At 24.8% G+C, this 19082-nt stretch overlaps 5 protein-coding genes across 5 annotated transcripts; all 5 read right to left on the bottom strand.

Annotated features, from left to right (window-relative positions):
- Nucleotides 1-125: 125 nt before the first annotated feature.
- DDB_G0283993 (hypothetical protein) lies at nt 126-3700 on the bottom strand (the record flags this gene model as incomplete). The annotated part of the gene is made up of 6 exons (XM_633711.1): nt 126-2241; nt 2321-2629; nt 2709-2852; nt 3045-3314; nt 3399-3516; nt 3673-3700. The coding sequence occupies 6 exons, from the start codon at nt 3698-3700 to the stop codon at nt 126-128; spliced, it is 2985 nt and encodes a 994-aa protein (XP_638803.1).
- A 562-nt stretch (nt 3701-4262) lies between these two features.
- DDB_G0283991 (hypothetical protein) lies at nt 4263-5354 on the bottom strand (the record flags this gene model as incomplete). The annotated part of the gene is made up of 1 exon (XM_633710.1): nt 4263-5354. The coding sequence occupies one exon, from the start codon at nt 5352-5354 to the stop codon at nt 4263-4265; it is 1092 nt and encodes a 363-aa protein (XP_638802.1).
- Nucleotides 5355-5903: 549 nt separating this feature from the next.
- On the bottom strand, nt 5904-8726 carry DDB_G0283989 (hypothetical protein; the record flags this gene model as incomplete). The annotated part of the gene is made up of 2 exons (XM_633709.1): nt 5904-5992; nt 6122-8726. The coding sequence occupies 2 exons, from the start codon at nt 8724-8726 to the stop codon at nt 5904-5906; spliced, it is 2694 nt and encodes an 897-aa protein (XP_638801.1).
- Nucleotides 8727-9303: 577 nt separating this feature from the next.
- purC/E (phosphoribosylaminoimidazole carboxylase) lies at nt 9304-12859 on the bottom strand (the record flags this gene model as incomplete). The annotated part of the gene is made up of 4 exons (XM_633708.1): nt 9304-11349; nt 11685-12032; nt 12120-12452; nt 12593-12859. 4 exons carry the CDS (start codon nt 12857-12859, stop codon nt 9304-9306), a joined length of 2994 nt encoding a protein of 997 aa, XP_638800.1.
- A 1352-nt stretch (nt 12860-14211) lies between these two features.
- Nucleotides 14212-17454, bottom strand: DDB_G0283919 (protein phosphatase 2C-related protein; the record flags this gene model as incomplete). The annotated part of the gene is made up of 1 exon (XM_633707.2): nt 14212-17454. One exon carries the CDS (start codon nt 17452-17454, stop codon nt 14212-14214), a length of 3243 nt encoding a protein of 1080 aa, XP_638799.2.
- Between the last annotated feature and the right edge of the window lie 1628 nt (nt 17455-19082).

The raw sequence follows: 19082 nt of genomic DNA, 5'->3' as shown, positions 1-19082 counted from the left end.
TTCCGAGCTAGAAATTTCTACTTTTTTTTTATCCAAAAAAAAAAAAAAAAAAAATACCACAAAATCGATTTGGGTGATTGAAATAAATATCTATTTATTTTTATCTTTTTTTTTTTGTCTTTTTTTTAAGCACGAGAAGAATCAGAAGAACTCTTTGTTGATTTTTTTAAAACAATTACACCAGAACGAGATACATAAAGTCTATTTCTTAGTAAGAAATAAGCACCAATTGCAATACCAATGATACCTAATAAACCCAAGATAATACTTGTTGGTATTACCCATTTTAATCTTGAAGAGCTTCCACCACAAGAATTGATTGAATCATCTTGAGATAAAAGTACAGAGAAATCAGGGTCAATTAAACATTCTTTACAATAAGGTAATGATATTGAAACTGTGATTGAATCTTCTGTTTGTTCAGAGATTGAAACTTTTGAAAAGGTAGGTCTACCATCAGAGAGTACCTTATCAATGAATCTACCACTGAATACATTTTTATCTTTTTGAATAGTAATATAATTTAATGATACACCATCACCATTTGAATTGATATTTGATTTTTGATGACATTCATTCTCATCTTGTGCTGCATCTACTTTAACTGATGATTGAATTTGAAGTTGTAGAGTATTAAGTGGTCCTAAATATTCCCAATTTGAAATGTTTGCTGATAATTTTAAAGAACCAGGTTGAAGTGTAAATTGTTCACCTGCAAATGTAAAAGTTTTTGCTGTACCTGTAATTTGTTCAATTGTATATGAAATGATTGAATTTTGTTCACCACCACCACTATAGTAATTTACATAAGTCCATTTCAAAATGGTTGAATCTGGCGTTAATGACCAACTTGTGAAATTATGTTGTCTAACTGTTTTACCATTGAAATCAATTTCTCTAATATCTGTAATTGAAAAACCAAATGAATAACCATTCTTAATCATCTGTGTTAGGGTATCATTCCTTCTAACTACAGGATCATCAGTGAAAAGTTGTTTACAAATTTCACCACCAAAACCACCATCACAAACGCAATAACCATTTAAACAATCACCATTACCACTACAAGGAGGTGTACCTGGACATGTCAATTCTTGATCTTTATATCTAAAATATTCAAGTCCAAACCAATTTACACCATCAACTGTTAAACTTATATTTTGAACACCTGAACCACCACCAATTGAACATATGATAACCGATGAATTCATAGTTTCTATATTACATTGTTGTTGACCAATCAATAGATCAACAACTGTATGATTTGGACCATAACTACCAAAAACCACTACAACACCACCATTGGTAGTTGGTGGATTAATAGCAGTAATGTATGGATAAGTTCTTTGGAATTTAAATTGATAATCACCAGATAGAAAAGTTTGATTATTATTCACTGTAATGGTATAAACTCTTTCGGCCAATTGTTTTTCATAAACTATACATTCAATGAAATTACCACTAGATGAAACCAAAGAACATTTATAATTACCAAATGTTACAATAGTTTGTGATGAAGATTCTGATTGATAAGAGAAACCAGTACCAAGAATCATAAAACCATAACCTGAATTAAAATATGGATAAGAACGAACTTCTTTAATCACTGGCTTTAAAACATCCAATTCTACTTTAATTGTAATGTTTGGAATTGAAAAGAAAACATTACTTGTGAAATTTGTTTTTTTAAAAATTTCAAATTCTTCATATGATACAACACCAATGGAAATTTGTTTATTTGGAATTGATAGTAATAAATCTAAATTTGGATTTGATGTAATTGAATATGGAGAATATTTAGGATTTAAAGAATTCCAACCAAAATTTGTACCATTTACAATACTATTACCACCCGATGTAATTGGTAATTTACTTGAAAATGATATACCAGTACATTGTGGGAAATTACTAATTGAACCTCTGCTAAAATTTGGGAAATCATTATTATCAACAATCGATCTTAAATAATAATCATTTAATATACAAATAAAACACATTGGTAATTGACCATCTAAAAAATTATTTGAAATATTCACATAATGATAACAATAATTTTGCGGTATTGAACCTGTAAATAAATTTTCAGAGAAATCAAGTGTAATGGTTTGTTGTTTATCATTTGGTTCTGGTATATCTGGTAATGATCCAGTAATTCTATTACCTTTTAATCCAAACACATTTAATTTACCATAATAAAATGATAATGGTGGTAATTTAATTAAATTTGACTTTATAATTCCTCTAAATAATAATAATAATAATTAATTAGTTTTTTTAAAAAAATAAAATATATAAAAAAATAATAAATATAGAAACTTACAAAAATTTAATACCACTACTAAGTAAAACTCTTAAATCACCAGTTGAATTTATTAAACCAGTACAATTATTAATTTCCATTTGAGTAAATAGTTTTGTACTATTTGTGAAATCTAAATTATCTTTATCATTTGGTAAATTAAAATGAATATTTTTAAAATTTAATTGAGCTCCATTAAAAGTGAAAAGACCATCCACATTCATAGGCATATTAAAATGACCAATATCAATCATTGTTAACTTTGCTGAATTTATTGTTTGTAAATTTACTAAACCATCAGGATTGAAATATTTTCCTAAAATAATTGTTCTAAATTATATTTAATAATATTAATAATTGGTAATGATAGTAGTAGTTGGTAGTAAATAAAAGAAAATAAAGAACATACACTTCAGCAAAAGAATTTTTAGAAAATTTATGAATATTGTTCATCGTTATTTCATAAATTACTTGGGTTTTTGTAGCACCACTATTACCATCATTTATAAATTGGTAATCACTTATTAGATCACTTGATGAATATTTTAATTTACTATTTAAAAAAAAGAGTTATTATTAGTATAAATGATAATTTATTTTTTAAAAAATAAAATAATATTAAAAAATTTATTAAAAATATTAAAAGTTTATTTCCTCATTAGAATAAATAAACGATAAAGGAAAGGAAAAAAAAAATAAAATAATAAATAAAAAATAATAATAAAAATAATAAAAAATAACCTACAATATACTTAAAAAATTAATTGAAGTTGTTGTTATATTACCACTAAAAAGTAAATCGTACATATATAAATTTTTTAAAGTTTTTAGTGATGGTGGGAAATTTGGAATACCACAACTTTCTAATGTCAAAGTAGACAAAGTATTTGGGTATTCTTTAAAAAAATCTAATGAGACATTAGAATTTGAAATTTTAATTTCAGAAACATTTTTAAATGTTCCGATTATTTGATCGGGAAAAACTGGTTTATTTGTTTCAGAACCACTTAAATTTCTTTTTTTTTTTTTTTTTTTTTTAATAATCAATAATTAATAATTATTTAATGAAATTAAATCTAAGAATAATTTAAATACAAACATTGATAATATAGTGGTTTGATTTATATCACATTTGAAATTATCTGGTAATCCACAATAATTATTATTTTCTATAGGAGGTAAATTATAAACACCTATAAGTGTATCGATAGATATTTCTAAAAATAAAAATAAAAAAAAAATAAAAATTAGAAAAAATTGAAAAAAGAAAATTGAAAAAACGAAAGTGAGTGTTGATTGGTTACGTTGTTGTTGGTCAAAAGCCGAGAGAGATAATGAAACATGGAATAATAAAAATATTAATAAAAATAAACTATTATTATTAAATTTTATTATACTCATTCTTTATATATATAATACATAACAAAAAAAAAATAAAATAAAATAAAGTAAATTTAAAAAAAAAAAAAAAAAAAAAAAAAAAAACAAAAGGTTTTTTTTTTTTTTTGGGCATGCTGATTGATTCTAAAACCAATCGTTTTTATAAGAAAACAATAAAAAAATTTAAAAAAATTATTTTTAATAAAAAAAAAAAAAAAAAAAAAAAAACCTCTTTTTTTCGGTTAAATACCTCAATTTTTATTTTTGTTTTAACTACATTGAACGAATTTTTTTCTTTTAAAAAAATAAAATTTTATAATCAGATCAGATTTTGTAGATTCCTTTTTTTTTTTTTTTTTTTTAATTAATTTGAAATTATTTTTATCATCCCTATATCTATGAGTATTAAATAATATCTATTAATATATTTTTTTTTTTTAATTATCAAATTTATTTTAATTTTTTTATTTTATTTAATTATTTATATGATATCTATGAGTATTAAATAATATCTGTTAAAAGAATATATTTTTTTTAATTAATTAATTTTTTTATTTTTTATTTTATTTTTTATTTTATTTTTTTATTTATTCAAAAAATAAGAGGTTAAAACACCTCCAGCAAACATTGAGGCCATTGTAACGAAACTACTAAATTCTAATTTACCCATCGAGGTTAAACCATTTGAAGTACATCCACCATTAAGACGAGCACCAAATAATAAAACAAAACCACCTAAAAAGTGATTTAGAGTTGATTGATTATTGAGTTGTTCAATTAAAGGAGCAGGATTTGAACGAGAAGCCAAATAAGCACCACCAATGATACCTAAATTTAATAGTGGACCATAAATTGAACGAACGGTTGTATTAAAACTTTTAAAGTAATCTACGGTACAACTAACGGCATTACAAACTTTTGAGCCAACTGTAACATATGCAGAACTACAACCTAAACCCGTATTTGAAATCAAGAAACTTGGGATTTGTAATAAGCCAATAGTGATACCAGCAACATAAGGTGACCAAACTTTACTCTCACTGATAGAACCAAATATTGAGATACTCTTTGATACACCACTATCAACTTGCCATGGAAATTTAGATTCAATTAAATAGAGTACAAGTGCAATCATAATTGAGAATGGTATTGTTGCTTTTGACATTGAAATCTTAAATTTCTCATAAACAGTGGTTGAGGATTTTGAAGTTGGTTGAGTTGATGGTAATAATTTTGAAATGTAACTATTGACAAAACCAAATAGAGTTGCACCAACAACACCACCCAATAAAGTCCATAAAGTACCATTGATTTGTGGTATTTGAGCTAAAACAGTGCCTGGACATGCACCAGTCAATGATATACCAGATCCCATTATAAATCCACCAATTATATTTCTTTTATACATTGTTGAAGACTTTTCAAGTACAATTAATTTTTGAGATTTTAAAAATGTTATTGCCAATGATGATGTTAAAGATGCTGTCATAAACATTTTTAACATTGTAAAATTGGTAAAATTCATTTGTCCTTGAATTACACTTGGTAAATAAACATTACCTTTTTGTAATGCATATCCAAAGATACTACCAACTGTAACACCACCAACGGCTAATATAATTTTTTTACTATAATTATTATTATTATTAATTTCTTTATCTTTTATTTCAACCATTTTTTTAAAATATCTGAAAAAAAAAAATTATATATCTAAAACAGAAAAAAGTATAAAAAAAATAAAAAAAACAATAGTGGGGTCGATGAGTTTGAAACTGAAAAGTAATTAAAAAAAATTAAAAAAAAAAGATTTTTTTTTTAATTTATATTTTTTTTTTTTTTTAATTTTTATTTTTTTTTGTTTTATTTTTTTTTTAAGTTTTTATTTTATTTTATTTTATTTTTTTTTGTTTTTGCTTCCATTGAAAATATCTTTATTTCAAAAAGACGAATGGAACGAATGTAAATAAAATTTTAAAAAAAAAAGTGTTCCAAATTTAAATTTAAAAATCGAATCATGGAAATGAAAAAACAGTTATTTTTTTTTTTTGTTTATGTAAAAAAAAAAAACTAAAAAAAAATAAAAAAAAAAAAAAATAAAAAAAAATAAAATAAATAAAATAAAATAAAAATGAAATAAAATAAAATAAAATAAAACAAAAAAATAAAATAAATTGATTTAGATATTTTTAATTTTAAAATTTACAATTTATTTATTATTTTTTTTTTAAAATGGAGTAAAACCGAAATAAGAAGAATCTAAAGAAACAAACCAATTTGGATCCCAAAAGCCAGTTGAAATGATACCACCAGCACCTTTTTTTAAAAAAAAAATAAAAAAAATAAAAAAAAATAAAATAATAAAAATAATTGATTAGTATGTTTTTAAATTAAAAGTAAAAAAAATAAAAATAAAAATAATAATTAAAATAAATAAATAATTACCTTTCCAAATATCATTACCAACTACCATAAAATCAGGAACTAAAACACCTGAACGTTGTGGAATTGAATGTAATGCATTATTAAAACCTTGATCATCATAACCAGCAACTACTAAAATTAAACCTTGACCACATGGATTTGGAGCTAAAAATAAAATACCAGTACCAGGATAAGAGTATGGAGAGGATGGACCCACCGAAAAAGAGTTATCCCAATTAAAAACCACTGGTAATAATGATTGATATTTTGAGGTAACTAAATTTTGAAAACTATTACCCAACAAAATGTAATTATCATTTGAGGAACAAATCTCTGGTTCAACGAAATCAATATCTGCTAAAATATTTGGTGAACCACGTCCATAGGTATTATAAAAGTTTGAAATAAAAACTGAACCCCATTGGAATAAATCAATATTTGTTGAATTTGTACCATAAATAATTGTAAATGGTTTTTCAAAGATTTGACGAATTGGACCACTGGTTAATGGTGAACGTTCAGTTTGAGTCCAAGTTGTATCGGTGGTTGTATTCCAATCAGGTAACCATTTATCTAATCTTGCGAAATGAGTTGTTGGTAAAAATTCAGTTGTAAATGGCTGACCATCAATAGTGACACTAATTGGTAGACCTTGGGTACGAATTGGTGTTGATTGAAACCCAAATCTACGTACATTTTGAGTTGATAAAATCCAAACCAACTCGCCTTGTTCGTTATTGATCTGAACAATTTGAATCTTTGCAACACGTGATGGGTTTATAGTTTGAAGTATTTTAATATTTGCCCTTGAACCTGATGATGAAGGATTATGACTAGTCACTGTTATCACCTTTGGTATTGGTGGTTGAGAAAACAATGAACTCTCTGTCAATTGATTATACCAATTCAATACATATTGGTCATTCAATATGCCATCAAACCAATGTCCAGAGTTTGGTACTTCACTAATGGTGACTGATGAAAGTTGATTGGATTGTTCATCAACCATTCTTGCAATTCTACGACTATGCCAAGGATTTACATTGGTATCATTTTCACCATACCTTACCATCAATGGTATACCAACAATATTTGAAGTGTAAAGATCATTATCATTCTCTGCAATCGATGCCATTAATAAACCCTGTAGGGAAGGGTCAATATAAGAGAAGCCAGGTCTTGTATTGTAGAAAACATAGAATTGAAGTTTAACAAAACCTGCAGCACACATTCCACCAATTGCCATATCACCAAATCTTGATAAAAGACTAACACATCCATGACCACCACAAGAATGACCAACGAATAAGATTTTCTCACCATTTACTTGATATTGTGATTTCAATTGATTTGGAACACCAGGTAAATTGTTTACCAAGTAGTCAATTGAACTCATTACATTCAATCTTGAAGATGATTCCCAATCATATCCCCATGATCTTCTTCCAGTTGGTAAAATAATCCATAATGATTGTTGTGGTGGTATAGCGTTCATCCAAAATGGTGAAGATGCTTCAACACCAGCACCATGTGTTGCTAACATTACCCCACAAATAGTTTCACCTTCACTATCACTACATGATTCTGTTGGTGGTATAGCAATTGCATATTGAACAGTATTATCATAATCTAAAAATGTATATAAATATGGATTACCCCATTCTGTACAATTAAATTCAATTACTGTTTCACCAATAATCTCTCCATTTGATTCAATATTTAATGTTAAATTAAATGGACAATTAATTTGTGAACCAATTGTAATCTCTAATGGTAATGACATTTTCTGACCTGCTAATATATTTAAATTTGAATTATTTAATAATTTGACATCAATTATTGATTGAGTATTATTATTAACTGTAACATTAATTAAATCAATAATATTATTATTTTTATCATTATTATCATTACTATAAATTCCATTATTAAAAATTGTAATTGTTGCAAAAGGTGTTGCTAATTCACCATTTATTAAATCTGAAATTAAAGTTTCAGAATTTAAAACTGTAATATATTGATTATTTTGAATTGGCGTCAAAGAACATGAAAATTGAGAATTAGGTGATTGTGATAATCTAACTGAGCTTTGCATTCTAACTATTAAATTATAAGTTGTTGATTGATTTAGGTGAATTAATTGTTGACCTGTACCATATCCATAAAAATCACCAGAGAATTCAAATATTTGATTGTTGGTGTTTGTTGTTGTTGTTGATTGAATGAAATATTGTCTAGTACCTGAACAATTGATAATGTATGAACCAGAATTTTCCACATTGAATGAACCAATGGCATATCCATACCATAACCAAATTGACCAACCCCAAGTTTGTTGTAAAAATGACCAATCAACAATATCACTCCAATCAATTGATAAATATCCACCACTTGTTGATTGTACTTTTTCCCATCCAACAACTCCATTTGTACCCAATTCTGATGGATACATTGTATCATCTCCAATTGGTATTTCAAAAATACCACCATATGCTTTTAAACTATCTAATCCTTCCTCTCTTTCTCCAATTGGAAATGGTCCAATAACATTAAATTCTGATGGTAATGAATTTATTAATTTAATTAAAATAAAAAATTTTAAAATTATTAATTTTAATGATATCATTTTTTTTTTTAAATCTTTTGTGTGGTTTATTTTTTTTTTATTTTTAATTTTTTTTTTTTTTGGAAAAATAAAAAAAAAAACAAAAATAAAAAAAAAAAAAAAATAAAAAAATAATAAAAAAAAAAAGGTTTTTTATATATTATTTATTTTATTAAATTTAAATATTAAAGGTTTTTTATTTTCCTTTATTAATATCTTAAAAAATAAATAATAAAAAAAACTTTTTTATTAAATTTAAATAAAGATTTCAATAAACTATTTAAATTTCCCAATAAAAAATAAAAAAACTTTTTTTTTTTAATTTAAATAAAGATTTTAATAAACTATTTAAATTTCCCAACAAAAAAAAAAAAAAAAAAAACAAAAAGATGATATTTTTATTAAACCTTAAAAAAAAACAGATTTAAATTTATGAATCTGTTTTTTTTTTTTTTATTTTTATTTTTTTTATTGGGAAATTTAAATACTTTATTAAACTGCTAAATTTTTAAATAAAAAAAAATTATAAAAGTAGTCTAATTGGAAAATATCTAAAAATTAATTTTAAATTTTATTTTTATTTTTTTTAATTTTTTTTTTATTGTTGAGTAACATGACCCATTTTACGACCTTCTTTTGCATCACCTTTAGCATAGATATGAAGATGTGAACCTTTAGTTTGAAGTATTTTTTCCCAACCGTTAACTTCTTGACCTAAAAGATTTGTCATTACAATTGGTGGAATTTGTTGTTGAATAAATTCAGCTTCACTTATACGTTTAGTGAAATCGACTGAACCCAAAGGCAAACCACAAACACAACGAATCAATTGTTCAAATTGAGAGGTTACACAACCTTCGATGGTCCAATGACCACTATTGTGTGGTCTTGGTGCCAATTCATTTACCATTAAAGAGTATTGACCTGTTTCATTGTTTTTCACTACAAATAATTCGACGGCAATAATACCAACCAAACCATTGGAACGAGCAATCTTTAAACCAATTTCATTGGCTTGTTTATGAATATATTCTGGCAATTGAGCTGGTGCAATGGTTTGACGTAAAATATGATTACGATGTTTATTGGTAACCAATGGGAAGGTTAACTCTGTTCCATCTAAAGCACGTGCTACAATAACTGATGCTTCTGATTCAAACTCTATATATTGTTCAAGTATTGCTTTGGTTGCACAAGTTTCAGAGGTAACCTTTTTCCAAGCTTGTTCAAGATCGACTTGATCGGTTAATTTAACTTGACCTTTACCATCATAACCCATAGTATTTGATTTAAGAATTGCTGGATAACCAATCTTTTCAATTGCACTCTTTAAATCGTTAAATGATTCGACAGATTGGAATTGTGCTGTTGGTATATCCAATGATTGAATGAATGTTTTCTCTAAAACACGATCTTGACAAGTTCTTAAAATCTTTGGATCTGGGAATACTGCAACTTGTTTGGTTAGATATTCAACTGGTTCAACCATAATATTTTCAAATTCATAGGTTACAACATCGACTTGTCTTGCGAAAATGTCCAATGCTGAATAGTTGTTATAGTTTGATTTAGTGGTATAGGTTGCAACATGTGAAGCGGATGGATCATTCTCTGGACAGAAAATATGAGTCTTATAACCTAATTGTGCTGCTGCAATAGCCATCATTCTTGCTAATTGACCGCCACCCAAAATACCAATGGTTGAACCTGGTGGCAATACCAATGCTGATGGTCTACATGTTGAAAGTACAAATGTTGATAATGGTGTCTTTTCTTGTGATATAATACTACTTCCATTACCTGATGGTAATGGTGATTGTGATCTTGATACTGATGATCTAACTGGTGTTGGTGTATTAATTATAGTTGGTTGTGTTGGTAATATTGTTTGTTGTTGTTGTTGCTGTTGTTGATTATTATTATGTGATGATGTATTACTATTAATTGTTGAAGTATGAATTGCTGATAAAATTGATGTTGCATTTGATGTAGTTGTAGTAGTAGTAGTAGTTGATGTTGATGTTGGATTATCAACAGGTATTTCAGCAACTGCATCAGTTTGTTTCTTTCTATATAAATCTAAACTTAACTCGATTGAAGGGTAATAAGGAGCCAAAACAGCAGCAGATAATAAAGCAGCATTTGTAGCACCAGCAGCACCAATTGCAACAGTACCAACAGGAATACCAGCAGGCATTTGAACGATTGATAATAAACTATCAACACCACTCAATGCTTTGGATTGCACTGGTACACCAAATACAGGCAATGGAGTTAATGCAGCAACCATGCCAGGTAAATGAGCAGCACCACCAGCACCTGCAATCACAATTTTTAATCCTCTACTCTTTGCTGTTTTTGCATATTCAAATAATCTATCAGGTGTTCTATGTGCTGATACAATTCTAGTTTCAAATGGTACACCTAATGTTGTTAATGTATTTGCTGCTAATTTCATAGTTTCCCAATCTGATTGACTACCCATAATAATTCCAACTAATGGTTGATTTAATTGAACTTGAAATCCTGAATTAACATTATTATTATTACCAACACCACTTTGTTGTTGTTGATGATGATGATGATGATGGTGAAGAGTTGGTGTTGTAGTTATTGATGGTACATTTGGTAAACTATTTGATCTCTATAATTATAATAATAATTTCATATATTTATATTAGTATATAAATAATGTAAAAAATATAAAATATACCTCTTTCTTTTTCCATATCTTTCTCATTATTATAAAAAAAAAACAATTGAAATAATTTTAAGAATAAAAAAAACAAATGATAAAAAAAAAAAAAAAAAAAAAAGGAATAAAAAATAAAAGAATAAAAAAAAAAAAAAAAAACACAAATATGTGTTGTTATTGATTAAGAAAGGGTATGGTAGTGTGAAAGAGGGTATTTTATATACATGATGATGACGATGATGATGGGGAGGAGGAATGAAGTAATATAAATAATGATATTATACTGATGTAGAACTTGTATTATTATTATTATTATTACTATTATTATTATTATTATTATTATTATTATTTAAATTTGCAGCAGTGAATTCAACTAATTTTTCAGTGGAAGTTGCAACCCAAGCATAATTATCTTCAATCATTTTTAATTGTTGATCTGATAAAGTATTAAGTAATGGACCAGATTGTGTTGTTGGTGTTGCACCTGGTGTATTGAGTGCAGATGGAAGATTACGATAAACTTGTTTATCTTTCATTAATGTTTTATCACCTTTTGGCCAAATTCTCCATGAATCATTATCAATAACATCTGCTAAAATTAATTCACCTTGTGATGTAATACCAAATTCAACCTAGGAAAATAATAAAAATAATATAGATTAAATTTGTATTAATATTTCTTTTTAAATGTATAGAGACATATATATATTTAAACCTACTTTAAAATCAACTAAAGTTACATCAAGTGATTGCCAAGCTCTTTCTAAAGCTTCAAATGATAAAGTTGCAATATGTCTAGTTTGAGATAATAATTTTGAAGTGATTGGAACGCCACCAATCTTTAAATTCATCTCTAAAATATCTTGTTCAGTAACTAATGGATCATGTTGAACATCATCTTTGAATGTAAATTCGATTAATGGTGGATTGAATTTAGTACCCTCTGTAACATGTGTATTTCTTTTTAAATAACTACCAGTTGCTAATCTTCTAACAATTACTTCCAATGGAATCATTGAACATTTCTTTGCAATGAATGCATTTGGTTCAACCTTAAATTTTTTAAAAAGATGAAAATAAATAAAAAAATTATTAATAATTTAATTTTTTTTTTTTTTTTTTTTTTTTTTTTTTTTTTTTTTTTTTTAATTATTATTTATTTTAATTTAATTTATTTTATAATAAAACTTACTTGTTTAACAAAATGGGTATTAATACCAGATAATTGTAATACTTTGAAATTGTTAACGGTTGTAGTTGTTGAATAAATGTCTTTATTTGGTAAAATATCCTTTTTTGCACCGTCACCAGCTGTAATTGCTGAATTTGATTCAATTAAAACATATTGATCTTCTTTATTTAATTGATAAATGGTTTTGGTTTTACCAGATGCTAAAAAAGTTTTATCTTTTAAGTCAAACTCTTTATTTACAATATTATTATTTATTGCTGTTGTCATTATTAATATTTATTTAATTTCTTTCTTTATTTGTTTTATTTTTTTTTTTTTTTAAAAAGATGAAGTTTATGTTATGTGAAAAGTACTAAAAAAAAATAGGGTGAGATGTGTGAATGAAATTAAAATAAAATAAAAAGTGAAAAATAAAAAATAAAAAATATATAAAAAAAAAAAAAAAAAAGTAAAGCAATGTGTTTATTAAAATTAGAAAAAAAAAAAAAAAAAAAATTTTATTTTTTTTTTTTTAATTAGTGCCGATGAGCCTATACCGGGATTTACACTTTTTTTAAAAAAAAGAAATGAAACGTTTTTTACGATTTTCGAGATTTTTTATGAAGGTCAAATAAATTAAAAATAACAATTTCAACTAACACCGAAAATAATTACATTACTTACAAAAATATTTTATTTTTTATTTTTTTTTTTATAATAAACCCTCAATAAAAAAAAAAAAAAAAAAAAAAAGATCATCACAAATATATTTTTAAACAAATTAATTTTTATTAATTTTTAAAAAATAAAAATGAAAAAATAAAATAAAATAAAAAAATTCAAACAAATATTTAAACACTTTTAAAAGAATTTATTTTTATTTAATTTTTTAGTTATTGATTAAATTTGTTTTGTTTTGTTTATTTTTTTTTTTTTTTTTTATGAATTTTTTTGAATTTTTTATTTTTATTTATTTTTTTTTTTTTTTTTTTGTAAAAAATTTTCAGTTCAACAATACCTTCAGGGTTACCAAAAAAGATAAAATGAATAATGAAGATTATGAAATATTTTTAAGATCACAAGAAAATAGATATGGATCAATAAATACAGAAGTTGATATAGATATCGAAAATCTATCTACAGGAATAGGATCACAAGTTGATAATATATTTGAAATAAAAAAAAAGAAAAAATCATCTTCCAAATCAAAATCAAAATCAATTCAAAAAACACAAGAAACATTTCTAAAAACCTTTATCTTTTCATTTGGAAATGGAATACTTGGTGGTTTTGCCACTGTTTTTTTTGCAATTATTAAAAATCGTTGGTTTAGTGGTGAATCTTCATTATCCTTTTTTTAGAAAAAAAAAAACAAAAAAAAAAAAAAAACAAAATGTGTATAGAAAAAAAAAAAAAAGAAAAAGAATAAAAATTAAAAAAAAAAAAGAAAAGAACTTAAACTAAACAAAACAAAATAAAATAGTTATTTTTAGTTTAATAATAAAATAAAAAAATATATTTTTACCTTTTTTTATTGTTATTATGTTGATTTTTATTTCATTTTTTTTTTTTTTTTTTTTTTTTTTTTTGTTTAATTCTATTTCTTTTATTTTTTTTTTTTTATTTTTTTTATTTTTTTTTTAAATACCTTCTAAAAATGGTGGAAATCTAATTACAATTACAGAAATGTTATCAGTACTACCCCTACTGAAAGCTTGATCTCTTAATTTTATACATGCTTTTTCAGGATCAGCAATTGGAGCGGCAATACTAACAGCCTCTTCATCAGAGATAACATCCCAAATACCATCGCAAGCTATGATCATAAATTGATTTTTGATATGAGTTTCCAAGTTTATTGGACCATGAATATCGGGTTCAGAGGTGACAAACGGATTAAGGAAAGAATCACCCAATGCTCTTGAGACTGCTAATTGACCATTGACACGCGAGGTGACAACACCGGCAGAACTAGTTGTTGTTACAACGTTACCACCGAGTGCCCTAATTCTCTCCTCCTCCTTTGGTAGATTTGGTTTGTGATCCAATGAAACACGTACCGCTATACCATCCCTGCAAAGTACTGCACGACTATCACCCACGTTTGCTATATATCCTTTCTTTCCAATAAATAATGCTACCACTGCAGTGGTACCACATCTAATACCACGTTCACCAATTAGTGTATGAGTTGCTAAAAATGATTCCTTTAAACATTTAACAGGGTTTGCATGATTTAATTTTAATTTCTCAGCCAATATACGATGCAACTCTTCAGAGGCAGCTTTGGCTGCATCATTTCCACCATGACCATCAAATAAAGCGAAATAATCTTCATCATGCTTACCTCTATAAGTACCATAGATTACAGATTCATCTTCCATTGTAGATCTTCTACCAATTGTATCTGCAAATCCAACTATAAATCTTGATGAGTTACCTTTAACTACTTTACTTAAAATATTTGATGTTGTTGATGATTTCTTAGATGATTCTTTTGTTGGTGTTGCAGTTGTTGAGGTTGTTGTTGTCGTTGTTGTTGAAGAAGAAGAAGATGATGATGATGAGGACGATGATGATGATGAGTCTTTACTATTTGTTGTTGATTCTTTACCGTTACTATTATTATTATTATTTTTATTATGATGGTGATGATGGTGATGATGATGGTGATGATGACGTCTTCTTAGTTTTGATAATAAACCAATTGGTTTTGAAATTAATGAATTCGATTCTTTTGGTAAAACAGCTGGGATTTGAGTTTGAATTTGTACAGAAGGTGTTTTTGGTGTTTGAATCTTAAAATCACCATTTTCAAGAACTGGTGGGCCTCTCATATAGAAGGCATTACTTCTTCCTCTACCACCTCTTGGTAATTCTTCTTCATCAGGGTTACTTGATTCACCACCCAATAACTCTGAAATTGGGAATGCTGGTAATGAAGATGAAACAAATACAGGTGGGTTTTCATCCTCCTCTTTTGTAAATACTTGGGATAAAGAGTGGGAACTAAGTGTTGGTGGTATTGAAGAAGTTGTTGTGGTGGTGGTGGTTGTAGTAGATGATGATGATGATGATGATGGTGGTGGTGGTGTTAATGGTTTTGATACAATTATATTTGTTGATACATTTTCTAAATTTAAATTTGGTACAATAATAGATTTCTCTTCTATTATATTATTTTCCTTTTCTTCTTTTTTATTATCTTTTTCTTCTTTTTTATCTTGATCTTTACCATTATTATTATTGTTGTTGTTGTTATTGTTATTATTATTATTGTTATTATTATCGTCATTGCCTCCACTTCCGCTTGTATTATTGGTATTATTGCCATTATTATTGGTATTATTGTTGTTAGTATTATTACTGTTGGTTCTATCTACATTATTATTTTCATTGGTGTTGGTGTTGTTGGTGGTGTTGGTGTTATTATTATTTTCTACAGGTGTTTGAGTTTGTTGATCTTTTGGTACATTTACAAATTCAGTTGATGGTGAATTTTTAATTTTCTTTGAATGTTTTTCTTTCTTTGACGGTGAATCTGACATTTTTTCACCTTTATTGTGATGATGATGTTTATTTTTAAAAGAGTGTAATAGTTTTTTAGTCTTTGATGTAATTGAGTTTGATGATGATGAGGGTGTTGTGGATGATTCTGTTGTTTTATTTTGATCAATTGTATTGGTTGGATCTGTTGTGTTTTGTGTAGTAGTTGTTGTTGTGGTGTTGTTGTTGTTGTTGTTGTTGTTGGTGATGTTTGTAGTGTTAGTACTCTCTAAACTATCAATATTATCTTGTTGCGATAAAATGCCAGGAAAAGAAGGAGCAGAACAAGATAAAGCAATTGGTGAAACAGCATCATCAGGTGGTGGCGGTGGAATTGGTATAGATGACGCTGAAATTGATAATTTCCTTGGTGGTGTTGTTGTAGTTGGCGTTGTTGTTGATTCTATTTCCTTACTTGTCTTTAAATTATTATTATTATTATTAATATTATTATCATTCGAATTGGTATTATTACTATTATCTACTTGTGTAGTGGTAGTTGTTGTTGTAGTTGTTGTTGTATTATTATTATTATTATTATTATTATTATTATTATTATTATTATTATTAATATTAAGATTAAGATTATTATTACGTTGTGAAGATTTTAACATATTTTCAATTGGTAATATAGTTTCTTCCATATCTTTAATGATTGAAAATATATTTTCAGTTGATAATGAACATTCAGTTTCACCAAATTCTGATAAAGAGGAGGTTGTAAATTCCTCTACCAATGTTATTGGATTTCTATAAACATGTCTACTTCTTGATTGTGCTAATCCATTTATATTACTATTACTATAACTTGCTGTTAAATTACCACTACTAACACTATTACTAATATTAATAGTATTATTATTATTATTATTATTATTATTATTATTATTATTATTATTATTATTATTATTATTATTATTTTCATTACTATTATTACAACTATTATTTAATTTAGATTCTAAAACTATTGTTCTATTATTATTACTACTACTATTATTATTATTATTGTTATTATTATTTAAAAGGTCAGATATTGAAGATGTTGAATTTGTATAATGTCTATTCGAACAACTTGTATTACTGCAACTACATGTTTCATTGAACGCTCTACAATCAGGACAATTACTTGAATCTGTATATTGGTCTGATAAATCGATTTCTTCTGATGTTGATCCTGACTCTGTATCTTCATCATTATAATCATTATATTGTTGTTGTTGTTGTGGTTGTTGTTGTTCATATTTTATTGAAGGTGGTAGTGGTGGTTGTTCCTTAATTGTATTATTACTTTCATTTAACTCAATAAAATGAGTTGATTGTTGAGTTATTTCTTCCATATTATTTTTAATAAATATACTTATATATACTTATATATATATATATAATATATATATATATATTTATATATTTATATATTTATATTAAATAAAAATGAAATTATATATGTATATGTATGAATTAAAAAAAAAAAACTAATGAATTTGAAAATTTTTTTTATTTTTTTATTTTTATTTTTATTTTTTATTTTTTAATGTATTAGTTAGTATTAATTAAAATAAAATTTTATTTATCAATAATTTTTTAGAGGGGGTGAGCGAGTTAAAAACGTTTTTTTTTTTTTTTTTTATTTTTTATTTTTTAATTTTTTTTTTTTTTTTTTACAATTTAAAATCAAACCATTTGGTTTCTTTTTAAATAAATAGTGAGGTGTTGTGGTTGATTAAATCAAAGAGATGATGATTAAATCCGTTTGTGTGTGATTTTTTTATTTTATTTTTTTTTTTTATTTTATTTTTTTTTTATTTTTTTTTTGTTAAATCTAAAATATGAAAATTGATATAGGAGCAATATTTGTTAAACGTACATAATTTTGAATAAGTTTTGGGGTGGTGATTATGATTATTATTATTATTATTATTATTATTATTATTAATTATTATTGAGGATAAAAATTATAAAAAAATAAAAAATAAAAAAATAAAAAATAAAAAATAAAATATGGTAATAAAAAAAAAAATAAAAATTTAAAATCAAAAAAAAAAAAAAAAAAAATTAAAAAAAAAAAAAAAAAATTAAAAATAAAAAAAAAAAAAAAATAAGAAAATTTTTTTTTTTATTATTTTGTCAAAGTGAAAAATAATAATGAAAAGAGTTTAGGAAAAATAATAATAATAATAATAATAACAATAATAAAAAAGAGAATGAAAAAAAAAAAAAAAAAATAATAATAAAAATAAATAAAAAAAAATAAAAAGAAAATAAATAAAAAAATAAAAAAATAAAATAAAAATAAAATATATTCACATTTATATTTAGGATAGTGGTAGATGGGTTTGAGGTGGACATATTATTATTAATACTGCAAACTCAACAATGTAAAAAAAAAAATAAAAAAAAAATAAAAAAAAAAAATTAAAATAAAAATAAAAATAAATAATTGATAAACACAAAATTGTGTGAGTGTGGTATTAAAATTTTTACACATTGACTGAATTATTTGATGATAAATTATAGTTGAAAAAAAAATAAAAAATAAAAAATAAAAAAAAAATTAAAAAAAAAAAAAATGACAATAATTTGTATAAATGTGGAAACCACTAGTGGTTTAATTAACTGAATCACACTTCTTTAAAGAATTAAATAACCCCATCAATCACGTGTGAACTCTCTTTTTTTTTTTTTTTTTTTATTCACTATTGTTTTCTTACCCTTTTTTTTTTTTTTTTTTTATAGGGGTTAATAATTATAAATATTGAACTTTTAAACGAAAAGAGATGACCAAAAAAAAAAAAATAAAAAATAAAAAAAGAAAAAAAATTTAAAAAAAAAAAAAAATAAAAAATTATTTTTTGAGATTTCAAAGATTTATAATTTATTTGAACTATTTTGGATATTTACAATATGTTTTTTTTTTTTTTTTCAAAGAATAGATTTTTTATTATTATTATTATTATTTTTTTTTTTA

This window comes from Dictyostelium discoideum (genome assembly GCF_000004695.1).
Source record: "Dictyostelium discoideum AX4 chromosome 4 chromosome, whole genome shotgun sequence".
NCBI classification, from domain to species: domain Eukaryota; phylum Evosea; class Eumycetozoa; order Dictyosteliales; family Dictyosteliaceae; genus Dictyostelium; species Dictyostelium discoideum.
The sequence above is the reverse complement of the archived record's forward strand: the minus strand, read 5'-3'. Positions and strand labels throughout refer to the sequence as shown.